The sequence below is a fragment of the Pelophylax lessonae genome (genome assembly GCF_965119305.1).
Source record: "Pelophylax lessonae genome assembly, chromosome: 2".
Classification (NCBI taxonomy): domain Eukaryota; kingdom Metazoa; phylum Chordata; class Amphibia; order Anura; family Ranidae; genus Pelophylax; species Pelophylax lessonae.
Window position 1 is genome coordinate 484,885,835 of NC_138769.1, and position 13,571 is coordinate 484,899,405.

At 43.1% G+C, this 13,571-nt stretch overlaps 1 protein-coding gene across 2 annotated transcripts in view; it reads right to left on the reverse strand.

Annotated features, from left to right (window-relative positions):
- TMTC4 (transmembrane O-mannosyltransferase targeting cadherins 4) overlaps window positions 1–13,571 on the reverse strand; it is a 275,325-nt gene that overhangs the window by 103,452 nt on the left and 158,302 nt on the right. For both annotated transcript variants that reach the window (XM_082248518.1, XM_082248519.1), the window contains 3 exons: window positions 11,215–11,294; window positions 9,425–9,532; window positions 9,182–9,323 (listed from right to left, as the gene is read on the reverse strand). In XM_082248518.1, coding sequence (XP_082104644.1) covers window positions 9,182–9,323; window positions 9,425–9,532; window positions 11,215–11,294 — 330 coding nt within the window. The remainder of the gene's footprint in view (window positions 1–9,181; window positions 9,324–9,424; window positions 9,533–11,214; window positions 11,295–13,571) is intronic.

Below are 13,571 nucleotides of genomic sequence, written 5' to 3' on the forward strand. Positions count from 1 at the left end.
CACTATCGGAATGGGGGTGCTGCAGGCCAAGAAGCACGCTGCAACTCATCCCGGGGCCAGGTTGTATGCACCCTCGTGAGAAGTTTAACTCGCAGGCCAGCCCCCGTCCAGTGCGGCTATGTCGCGGCCGACCTAGTGCAGAGCTGAGGCCTGCGTGCGCTCGCAAGCTGGACTGGGGAGACCTTAAGGCTCTACAATATCCAGTCTGTCACCCAGTCCAGCAGTTGATTGTAGTTCTCATAGGAACAGAAAATAATAATAAAAGAGGAAAAAGTTAAATTTAAAAACTCCTGACTAGGCAGAAAAAAACTGAATGCCTGGAGCAGAGTGTGGGAGTATATCCCCTGGGACTGCCCCATAGGAGTAGTAAAGCTATTTCCTGCCTAGTGTCCTACTCCTGTAGCGGGCGGCATAAACCAATGGTTAAGAAGATTCTGGAGCTTTGTCCGTTAATGAATGAAAGAGAAACAAGTATTGTCTGCCACTGTGGCAGACAGCCTAAAGTTCTCAATGGACTACGAGGATACGGATTTGCACACTTGTAGTCTATTGAATCTTGCGCCAGTTTTTTAACTGGAAAGAAAGCTGGAGGGGAGAGTGTGCAGGAGCCTAACACTCTACCCCCGATCGCCGATGCAATACTTTTCAGACTCCTGTATACGAAAAAAAAAAGTGCACATTTTTTTCCTGCAATAATATGTGCATTTATTTACCTGAAGGTGAAACTTGGCCTTTAATAAAACAGGGGCCGTTCGCTTTGTATAATGAATGTTAGTAAATAAAATAATCCTGTGTTTACTTTGAATACTCAATTATGTGAAAGCAAAATTTCTAAAGTAGCATTTTTTGCTAGAACATGACTGGTTGCTTAAAGCGTACACAGCATCACCTTGTTTACCAAGCTGAGTGATCATTCACATTATCAAGTTAACAGTCTTCATTATTTTACTAAACCTAAACCTAACCCCAGTCAATGGGTGGTAAATGTGGCTTTCACAGCAAAAGGAGTATGAAAACAATAAATCTTAAAACTGACTGAAAGTTCATAGACAGTGTCTTATGTATTGGGTTTCACCCAGTAGACAGTTGAAAAATGATTAACTGCATTTATATATATATATATATATATATATATATATATATATATATATATATATATATATATATATATATATATATATATATATATATATAAACAAAGCTGTCACTTTTTACTTCAAAATGAAGTAATTAAAGACTTCAATGCAGAAATTTGATCTTCTGTATTCATTCATCTTCAGTACTTAAAATCCTGAGCTGGGACAATTTTTTACGAATCACTAGATTTATAAATATTATTAAATTGTAATCTTGTGTTCTAAACGCTGAATTTAAAATGGTCAGAATATCAAATGTTCAGCTGTGCGGTGTTAAAACTAACAAGCCACTGGAATGTCTTAATTGGAATAATTAATCCTTTTCAATCTAAACTTCCTCTTCCGACTGTAACACCTTTCTTCATTAACCAGTCTCAATGTTAAACATAATTGTGAAGCTGTAAATTTCATTACTTAAAAAGAGATGTGGCACCTCCTCCTTTAAGGGGGCTTAGGCTGAGGATAACCTTTTGTCCATTACTTAAAAAGGGGAGAATTTTTATCCCATTTTTATCCCAACTATTGAGCATAGTGTACGGATTATTACAAAGCTAAAGGTTTCAAGAAACTTTATTTTTTTAATTGTCCCTGTGGCAATAAACATGTGGGTAAATCGATATGGTGAATCGTTAAAATTAAGAGTTTAAATTCACCACTTCACTTGTTAAGAAAAAAAAAAGGAAGAGCAGTAGTGGTTACAGCGGTATTAAACCCAAAAACAAACATTTTTTTTTTTTTATATTGCAGTTTACCAATTCTTAGATGTGATGGCTGCATTTTTTTTGGGCTTTTTTCCTTTAATTTCACCAGGTGATCCTGCCAGTAATTCTGTTGTTCCTCAACAGAACAACCCATCCTGCAGATGTAGCAGTTAGAAGGTTGAGACAAACCATTTAACACTGACAGGGCTGCTTACAATGATCAAACCAAAATTATGTAAAAATGGATTTTTGTAAAATCTTACCGTAAAATCCTTTTCTCTTAAGCTCATTGACAGACGTAGTCCTCGTTGATTAACAACAACTCGGGTTATACTGCCCTCTACAGGAGTAGGACTAGACAGCAAATCAGTTACGTCACAAAGCAGTGTTTAGAGAATTTAACCCAACCCAACTCAAAAACAGAGGGGCGGGTACTACGTCTGTCAATGAGCTTAAGAGAAAAGGATTTTACGGTAAGATTTTACAAAAATCCATTTTTCTCTGTCGCTCATTGACAGACGTAGTCCTCGTTGATTAATAACAACTCGGGACGTCCCAAAGCAGTACCACAAATGAGGGGTGGGATAACAGAAATCAAAATCCAGAAGGCCCAACCGGAGCCAACCAGAAGCATCAAGGACTCATCGAGCAAAAAGATGAGACCTAAGTGAAAAAACCCAACAAACCCTTGAGGTAGACCAACAGTCTCCACAGATTGCGGCCTGCAGAACCTTGCGGCCAAAAGAGGCATCTGACGATGCCATCACATCAACTTTATAAAATGATGTAAAGGTATGAACCGACGATCAAGTCATCGCCTTGAAAACCTGGATCGCTGACGCCTAATGGCGGAAGACCCAGGAAACACTAGGCGCCGAGTAGAGTGCGCCTTAACAGGGAACGGAGGATTCCGACCCTTAAGCCTGTACCAACGTCTGACTGGTCCATCTAGATATGGTCGCGGCAGACACAGGCAACCCCCTTCTAGGGCTATCCGTGATCACAAAAAGTGAGTCTGTCTTACGAAACAAGTTCGTAGTAATCAAGTGTACCCTGATTGTCTGAACCCCATCCAAGGAGTGTAATGCAAACTCCCAAGGATGGCTAGTCTTAGGACACGGGGAAGGTAACACAATATTTTAATTCAGATGAAAACTCTGAAAACCACTTTAGGAAGGAAGGATGGATTCGGAAGAAGAACCACCTTATCCCTATGAACCACCAGATATGGGGAACGACAAGATAATGCGGCCAGTTCTGACACCCTGCGTGCATAAGTAATGGCCACCAAGAAGGCCACCTTCTGGAATAATGTAAGCAAGGGAATCTCCCTAATATCTTCAAAGAGAAGTTTCTGAAGAACCGACCACACTAAGTTAAGATCCCAGGCGGTAAGGGTGCACGCACTGGCGGAGCCAGATGTCGCACCCCCTGGATGAAATTCCGCACCAAGGAATGATTAGCCAAAGGTTTCTGAAAGAAGATTGCTAACGCTGAAACCTGACCCTTGATCGTGCTCAAGGACAGTTTCTGCTCAACCCCTTGTTGCAGACAGACCAAGATTCGGGTCACCGAATAGGTATGTGGGGGAAATCCAAGAGATTCACACCACGCAATATAAGACTTCCATGTGCTGGAAGTCGCTTTCCTTGCTTTAACTAGGAGGTAGGAATAACTGAAGCGGACACTCCCTTGTCCTTCAGTACCTGGGTCTCAATGGCCAGACCATTAAGCCAGCGATTGTAAAGCAAGATGGAAGATCGGTCCCTGAGACCGCAAATCCTCCCTGAGAGGAAGTCTCCAAGGAGCATCCGCGACTAGCCTCACCAAGTCGGCGTACCAGGCTCGACGAGGTCAGTCCGGAATTTCCAGAATAACTGGAATTCCCTCCACCTCTATCCTGCGAAGAAGTTCCCGCAGTAACTTGAGAGGATGGAAGGCATGCCGTAGCTGATACTGCCCCCACGGGCGATCAGCGTTTCTGCTGCGTCCGCTAGAGGATCGCGGGTGCGAGCTACAAACCTCCGCACCTTCCTGTTGAGCCAAGGTGCCAACAGATCCACATCCGGGGTGCCCCAATGAAGGGACAGTTACTGCCTGCCAATTTCCCACCCCCGGAGTGAACACTGCGGGGAGATCCGGAACAAACCGTTCCGTCCAACGAAAGATGCTAGTCGTTTCGATGGCCACCAGGACACTCTAAGTGCCCCTTTCTTGCCATAAGTCACGACCGTGGCATTGTGCGATTGGATCCGAATTGGGCTGCTCTAGAGCTGCTCGGTCCAGTAAATCAGACAAAATCTGATCGCTCTCAGTTCCGATACCCTTATTAGTATCCAGGTTACCATCGGAAGGAATGACTTCCCCTGGTTGAGCATCGGAGACTCCCTGGTCCGCTCGCTCAACCGGATCCGATTGTCCAGGGAATCGGAATTCTGATTCCATTAGAAAAGAATCTCCTTCAGGAGAATTCGGGTATGAGACTGGGTATACGGTACTGCCTCTAAGAAGGCCACCATCAGTCCCAGCCAATTGACGGACAGCAACATCCGAATCGTTGACTGAACCTTCTGGAGTTTCTCTGCAAGGAGAAACTCTCTTGCCCAGGATGTATCCAACATTAGGCCCAGATAGTTCAGTCCCCTGGTGGGAACCAGGGATGATCTTTGGGAAAGCAAAGAAAACGCTGATGTCCTGCGATGATGGGGATCTAAAGATAGGCATCCTAAATGTCTATGGACGCCAGGAAATCCCCCTGATGCAGGGAGGCCACCACTGTTCGGATGGACTCCATTTTTCCCCAAGTCCAGAAATTGGACGCACCTTGCCCTCTTTCCTGGGCATTGTGAACAGGTTCGTATAGAAACCGTTCAATGTTAGAAGGGAAGAATCGCACCGATGGAAGTGATCGAAACTCGATCCTGTATCCCGACCGTATGACCTCGCGAACCCCTTAGTCCGGGGTTCTGGCAAGCCATGGATCCGGAAACCGGTGAAGACGTCCCCCCACCCCAGAGATGGGTAGGGGCGCATCAGGCTGTATTATTCAGGCTTGGCTGAGCCAGACTTTTTGTTTAGCCGACCAGCGCCCTTTGAAAACCCTCTGAAGGGGCTTTGGAGGGTTTCGCCTTATCGCCCGCCCTCGCGGAACGAACAAACTCTTTATGAGCAGAAAAGGAAGGTCCTCGTTAGTTACGAGGTCCTTTTATCCAAACAGTCTGTGGCAAGACAGTGCTCTTGCCCCCAGTGAGATCCTTTATAATCTCAACCAAACTAAATGGCAACCACTGGCCTAAGAGTTGACCCTATCAGGGAAAAAATGACGCGGGATTCCGCTTCCACTTCTTCGATCCACCGGATCCCTAAAGGACTCAGCGTCCTCCAACGGGATAACGGTGGCTTTATTTGGAAATTGGTGAGTCCACTACAGGTGGTACCGTCTATCCTTTAAAGAGGGATTCCTCAAACGGATAGTGCCTAGCCATGCGTTTGGAAATAGCAGGGGTTCGTTTCAAAACGACCCCATTTGGGTAAAGGAAAATCCTTCGCTCTTTTGGTAGGCTAACAAGTACCAAAAAGGAATCTCAGTCTCAGCTACCTCTGCCGGTGTAACCTCAAGACTAAAGGTTTCCCGGACGGACACAACTAGTGCATCCACCACTCTTGTGCTATGGCGGAGGCAGAAACGTTCTCCTCACTGCTGAGGAGACATTACCTGAGACAACAGCCCCATAAGAGGGACCTGCAGCTGCATTGACCAGCTCCGAATCCGTCGCTTCTTGACCCCCGTCCCTGACAGGCCACCTCCACCCGGGATACCAAAGACTCCAACACTGCCGATAATGCATTAAAAACAAGTGGGGTACTGGAGGGTCCTGCGGCCACCTTGAGGGGATCAGGTGGGGATACATATGCGGCAGGGTCAATGATTATACAAGACATTTGCCAGCGACAAAAAAAAAAAATGACAAAGTAAAAAATTTTTCTTTTTTTTTGTAATCCCCCCAGCGCAACAGCGCCCCTCAGTGTTACCTGCCTTTTTGGACCCCACAGAGAGAGAGAGAGACCCCAAGGCTCATCCCTGATGCACAGAAGTTTTCTATCAGCTTGCTCAGTGTTGTCCTGTTACAGACAGGAAGTCTTTGGCCCTTTTTCCTGGGTAAAGGAGGCGGCTCCGCCCCTTAACACGCCTTCCGGCGCCTCCCCCTGGCTCCACGAGGTGTTTGGTCACCTCAAACATGGTCGCCCCCATGCTGGAGACATGAGGCTACGCCAATATGGCGGCCTCGTGTGATCTGCAAGAAAAAAATGGCGACGGCCTGTTAGGATAGCGGCGGCTAGCAGCGGCCTGCTGTATTCGGCCTAGCGGCCTGCGGGAGTGCATCGGCCCCACAAACTTCACCCTGGATGGTGATAAGCCTGGCCTGCGGTACAGGACCCTGGCGGGCCGCATGCGGTCCGTGCCACAAAACAGTGCTGTGCAGCCCGTGGAAGCTGGAGGAATGGCGATCTGGACTGCAGTACTCAGGCATAGGCATCAGCCTGTGTGCCTCTGACAGGTAGGATACCTTATACTTCAATAGTAACGCCCTTTTAGTGCTGCCACTGACTTCAGTCATCCTTACAGTCTTACAATGACTTTAGATCGTCAGCTCCCAAACCAAGCCTCCTGGTTATTTTTCACTAAAATCACACTCAAATTGGGGGATCTGTGACTTATTATAGGATAGAGGGGAGATCCATCCTACCATCCCAGAGAGGGGCCCGCGTCCACCATAAACCCGACAAGGGGAGAGGGGGAACATACTACTCACCATACCGGAACCAGGGGGGCGCCAACTCCTGACAGAACCCCTCTCCACCGGGGTGGGGGGGCTGTCGACCAATATGGATGCCGTGACTCTGTTGGTCATTGGCGTCCAGGCGAGACGTTTAACTCGCAGGGTCAGTCCCTGTCCAGTGGGACTATGTCACGGCCGACCCAGCGCGGAGCTATGGCCTGCACGCGCTCGTAGGCTGAACTGGGGTGACCACTGGATCTCAACATCCAGCCCGTCGCCCAGTTCCAGCTTACTTGCTTGAAGATCTCACAGGAAACTGGAGAAAAGAGCTGTCTAAAAATTCTAAGAAAAAGATCCTGCCAGGACCGAAGATCCTAGCAAGGCATCTAGGTCCTTACTCCTAACTAGACAGAAAAAAACTGATTTGCTGTAGCAGGAAGTGAGAGGATATACCCTCTGGGACTGCCCCTAGGGTGTGGCCAGAACGTTTTCTTTCCTGTCTAGTCCTACTCCTGTAGAGGGCAGTATAACCCGAGTTGTTATTAATCAACGAGGACTACGTCTGTCAATGAGCGACAGAGAAAAACCTTTATCCCAAAAGAAAGAAAAAAAAATTGTTGCTGTAACTGCTTAAAAAGTGTGAGCTGGAGTTTAGCTTCAATTTGTTAGTGTATCTAAATCTGCTAGTGCATCCAATACTCCCCTAAAACTAACAATGCTGCTGTCCAGAGGTGTCTCTGTTGCTCCTTTATCCCGAGTGTAAGGCGGGGAACATGTGTTACTGGCCAGATCACAGGGTGAAATCAGAAGGGGAAAAAAGAAAACGAACGCAGCCACCACATCGAAGAATTGGTAAACTGCATTTATTGCCTCCCTGTGGTACCCTTAAACCCACACATTAGCATCACATTTGAGCAGGGTCCAGCCATCAATGATCAGTATATATAATATAAACAGTGCTTGACATGCAAGATCCCAGTAAAGCAGCTCTTGCAAAGACTTCGTAGAAATAAGGAAGATTTGACAATTTCAAAAATTTGTTTTGAAATTGTATAAAACTTTAAACGGCTTAACTTGTTAAGTCCTGCACCCTGAAGAAGAACTCCAGCACTTTTAATGGTAAAGCTTCATTGTCCCTTACTGCCTTTTGCACATTCCTCGTGGACAGTGGGGAAGCCCCATAGCGCACGGTGGTCCACGAGAAGTGTGTGGGAGTTGGACTGGCCTAACATCAACCCTATGAGGAAGTGTTGGAGCTTTGCCAGTCAGAGCAACCCGGCTATTTGGTGCAACAGCAAGGCCTGCAAACTACAGCAGATTTGTGCACACATACCTTGATGCCTGCTCTTTACACTTTATATCTGACAGCATTGTCCACCTTTCCCTCCTCCCCAATCCTTGACAGATGCATTAGACCCCTTTCACACTTGAGCGACTTGTCCTGCGATATAGCACTGCAAAGTCGCATGACAAGTCGTACTCCATGATTTCCAATGAGTACCGTTCATATCTGTACGACTTTAAGTCGCAACTACTTCAAGTAGTCCCTGCACTACTTTGGGATGATTTTAATGCGTTTTGAGCTCTAAAGACATAGGCATGGCTTCAAGTCCAGTCAAAATCGCGGCAACAAAATCGCTGTAAAATCACGCAACCTTTAGGTCGCATAGGTGTGCAAGGGGCCTAAATGATAGGATGACATTTTTAGATCTGCATCCCTATAACTAATGTGGTAACCAAACATAACAGATATGAAGGTAAAACCAACCATTACAGAGGATATTGTAAAAAGTTTGCAATATCACTGTTTAATTTGCTATGTGATGGTGTTCTAAAAAATAAACATTTTCCAGATTTACAAGTCACCATAGTGACTCATTTAGAAGCAAAACAAATACTGTTAAAATTATTAAATTTTACAAAAATGACTGTTCAACTCATGCTCTTATACTATTTAGTAATAGTACTGTTACGATTTAGGGGACCAAGCCCCATTTGCTGGAGCACAGCCATAACAATGGAATGCCATGGTGGCTCTGGAATACAGCAAACCAATCTTATCATTTTATAAAGGTAAATTAACCACTTTTTTTTTTTGATAATTGGGATTTGACCATCTTAATAAGCCAGTCTCATTATTAGACACAGTACAATTGCTAGGGTCTTGATCTGCACCGCCAGAGTGTTTGGTCCATATTTGGTACAAACATTTTTTTTCCCAATTTTTGTCTTATGTTAAAGACAACATTGATATATATACATTTCACACAGTTTATGAAGCAGAAATTCACCTCTTTGTCCATGTAAAATACATCTGAATTGAGTAAAATGCCACCTAAACTGCTGGCATTTTGTACTGCGTAATAGGTGTTATAACTACAACATTTTTTAAATCCTGAATATAAAATACACAAGCCATGCATAGAATGGACATTAGCTACTTCCAATAAAAATACACACAAAATGGCAAATTCATAAAGAGAACTGAACAATCACATTTTTGATTTCAGTAAACATGTCTAAAAATACCAGGAGCAATTTTCCTGAAAACCGGGACACTTACCAGCCGCCCCAGGTTGTAGTAACAGTCTGGATATTTTTTTCTGTATTTGATAGCAGTTAAGTAGCTTTTTTCAGCTTCCTCAAACCGTTTAAGGCTGTTCTGCACAATGCCTAAATTCATCCATGCAGCTGAAAAATCAGGCCTATAATCACAATATAAAGGACATACATTGAATAAGGCCAGCCACATGAATATAAAGAACCAAAAAGCACAGTTGCCATCAATTTCAACCTATTTACTTACTGGATTGAGACAGCTCGTGACAACAGCTGCTCTGCCTCATGGAGTTCTTCTTTCTCTTTTAAAATGTTGCCAAGATTGTTCATTGCATGCACATACTTTGGATTTAATCTGTAAATATCAGATATTCGATTAACTATATGACTATGGTCACTAAAAAGTGACTCAACAGAAACAAACCGTTATTCCACTACTTGGGAAAACACACAAGGTAATTGTTCGCCTAACTTCAGTTTGCAGAATGCGCATATAATTTATTTGGAAAATCTAGCACAAAACTTTTTTACGACTTAAATTTCAAGAACAGGAACACGTCTGGTTTGCTTTTTAAATGAAGCTCACAAAAGGTAAAAAAAGCTCATATCCATGATGCCTTGAAAGCATTCCTGTTCTACTCTATGTAATCTGGGCTGCAATAGTAGTGATTAAGTAATGTAAGAAGGCATAGACACAATGTGAGGCAATCAGGAATGTGCACTTTTTTTGCCAGCCAGCTAATTACAGTGATGGTCTAATAGGTATGTATAGGGACAGTAGATAGCAAAACAATCCCAGTCTTCATCTGGATGTACTAGAGCTTTCCCCGTTTATATTGGCCTGCCATTCAGATATAGAGGGAATAAAAAGATGCTGCAACTATGTTTAGGCACTTTTATATGCCAGCACTTTATACCTTTAAGCATCACAATTATTTTATAGGACAGCTTCTTCTTGGGGTTAAAATCAAAACTTTTGCATTTTTATTGGTAAATATTTACTGGAAGTTTCAAATACATATTAAAGCAGAACTAAAGTTCTGATGTTAAAAAAAAAAGGTAGGCAGGTAGGCTTTTATGGCAGAAAAGAATTGCAATGTTTCTTCTGCAATAAAATGCCCGTCTTCTCTGGTGCTGTAAACTGAGCAGGGCATGTGCAGCTTTGCCTTACAGTGCTGGGCCGGTCTCTGAGTCTTGGCATGACCGTCTCTTGTGCATGTGCAGGAGTGACATCATCACACGCTTGCCAATGAGGAGGCCCAAAGAACAGCACTGGTGCTTATGGGGGACTGTTGGACAGGTGAATATTACTACATTTAGTTCCACTTTAACCAGCAAACTATAAATATTTTCAGCATTTATTCACTCTACCCTAAAAACGGTCACTGAAATTGATATTTACAATATTTCTAATTATGTGAAGGCACTTCGTAATAATTAACCCTACATAAGTCCACTGAAGTGACTAGCCCAAATGATACACTGTGAAGAAGCGAATCCTCCCACATAAGCGGTACATAAACTGTACCTGTTCATCTGCAGGCTTCGTCTCCTCCAAAGCACACAGATCTGCTGTCCTTATTGCTTCCAGGAGGCAGGGATCTGACATCACACACTGAACCTCACAGAGCTGGGACCTGGGCCCTGGGGGGGGGTTTGGGCTCACTATTGATTGTCTGAGAAAACTGTCAGAAATGACAGATGCAGATTACAGAAGGAGAGCAGCAATGATCTACACTAGATTCTATGGCTTGAGGCAAGTTCACTTTATAGGATATGCAAAAAACTTCCTTTCAGAAAATTTATATCCATTTTAAGGTATTGTAATGGTTTACTTGCTTAAGTTTTGATTGCACTTCATCTATTTTATAGAGCCAGTTAACTTGAGAAAAAAGTGAAATTTGGCAGCAAAGTGCATAGTGATTCATATGAAAAAAGTATGCAAAAGAGAAAGACATAACCGTATAATATTTTATAGAAAGGCTGTCTTCCATATAATTGGTCACTATTGTTAGGAATTAAAACCCATAATGTTACCTTACAGCCTCTCTGTAGAATTTAATGGCTTCTGTTTGTTGGCCGCGATCTGCTAAATTTTTACCTACGTTGTAGTGCACCTGCAAATTATCAAACATATTTCAATTTGACAATTCATACACTTAAAAAGGGTTAATATTTGTATATATAAAAAGCACCATAATTATCAGACTTATGATACATATATTTATACCCAATTTCATTGTTTGCCATGTTATAAACATACACTACATTACCAGTTTAAACCAACTGCTGCTTGCTTGGGCACAAACTAGGCAGCAAATAGTCCATGGTTAATACATAAAAATTCTCTAAAGTGACACTCACTAACTTGAGAGAGCTCCTGTCAAGCACCCTTAGCAGCACTAGACAGGATTAGAAGTAAAAAAGCCTGATTAATCGGCACACTTGTTTGATTCTTAAACTCAGTTTGAGATGTGGTTTGGCAACCAAGAACATTGGCTGATACTTCTATCACCAGAAGAAAAAAAATTCAAAAAACACTTTTATGGAACTTCCAGAACTATAAAGTTATGGGCTATTCTGTTGGAGATACTTTTTTCGTTTTCACAAGCTAGGTTTTACTCTCTCTAAGCTAAGTTAGGTAAAGCAAACACATAAAAAATAAAAAAACAGTCCTTTCTTGTGTGCCACAACTCAATTGCAGTTTTTTTTGTGATCTTGTGTATTTTGCAAATTACGACATACAGTAATATTGTGTTCCAAATGTTGGCATACCCTTTTGCATTTGAAACAAATTAAATAAAAAAAAAAAAAATAAAAAATAGCAAAAATTAAAAATGTAAAAAAGCCCTTTCTCTGTGCCATGGTTTTGTTTAGGACACTGTAGCGGTTATGTCCTTCACCAGCTAAATAAAAGTATTACATCGATGTCCCTTAACTGAATTCTATTAGTTTTTCTAACAGTTTACAATCACATTTCAAAAGTGGCCCTCAACTAGGGTTGCCACCTCATCCCTGTAAATCAGGACACACATTAATTACACAGGTTCTGTGGCTGATTAAGGTGGCAATTTAACTCAGCGCCTTATGTGCAATATATTAGCCTCAGAATCTTTGAAATGAATGTGTCCTTGTTTAAAGGGATGAGGTGGCAACCCTACCCCCAACAATTTTTACTACAGTTTGCTCTTTACCAGTAACATAGTAAACACTCATAGAGCCCCCCCCCCCCCCCAAATATGTTGATACAGTTTAACAGCTAAAAGTCCCTTAGGCCTCATTCAGACAACTGATAAGGGCCATCCACCTCCACAAATCTGTATTCTAAAGAGGCAAAACTTTTTTTTTTCATGTCCCATTAGGGAGATTTCCCTTCACTTCCTGTCCCATAGCCAAAACAGAAGTAAGGAAATCCCTGGTTCACCAGAACTAGTGTCCCCACTGGAATATATCCCTGCTATTCCTGTTTTGGGGACAGCCCAAACATTTGGGATTTTCTTTTACTTTTGGTGAGAATGGTAAACAGGACTAATAGATAGGGTGAATCTCCCTAATGGGGGCACAGAAAGCAATACAAACCCGACAGGTGTTCCAATCCCTCTCTACTCCATCCATAAAAAAACTGGATTTTTGTCTTACAGTAAAATCCTTTTCTCTGCTGTTCATTGACAGACACAGCTCCAGAATCTTTTTGACCACTGGGTTATGCTGCCCCCTACAGGAGTAGGACACTAAGCAGGAAAAAGCTTTACCACGCCTATGGGGAAGTCCCAAAGGGTATACTCCAACTTCCTGCTATAGGCATTCAGTTTTGTAACAAGCGGTGTCTGAAGAAAAAAAATAACCCAACTCAATAGAGGGGTGGGTGCTCTGTGTCAATGAACATCAGAGAAATGGATTTTACGGTAAGCCAAAAATCTAATTTTTTCTTTTGTTCATTGACGGTCGCAGTTCCAGAATCTTCTAACCCATCGGGATGTCTCAAAGCAGTGTTAAACATGAGAGGTGGAAAAAAGAGCAGAAAAAAAATTCCCAAAAAGGCTAAACCAGGCCAACCAGGCAACATGGAGCTCAAACCAGAAACAACTGAAGCTCAACTGAAAATACACCAGGTGGCCGCCTTGCAAACCTGCATTACTGATGCCTGATGGCGGAAGGCCCAGGAGGCACTAAACTCCCATGTAAATTGCGCCTTAACAGGGAAAGGAGGAACCTGACCCTTGATTAAATAGGCCTGCACTACCATCTATCTGATCCATCTGGACATGGTCGCAGCAGACGTGGCCAATCTCTTGCGAGCTGATCTCCTTAGGATGCTTAGGACACAGGGAAGGCAACACAATGTCTTCATTCAGATGGAATGGAAACCAGAGACAACCTTAGGAAGGAACGAC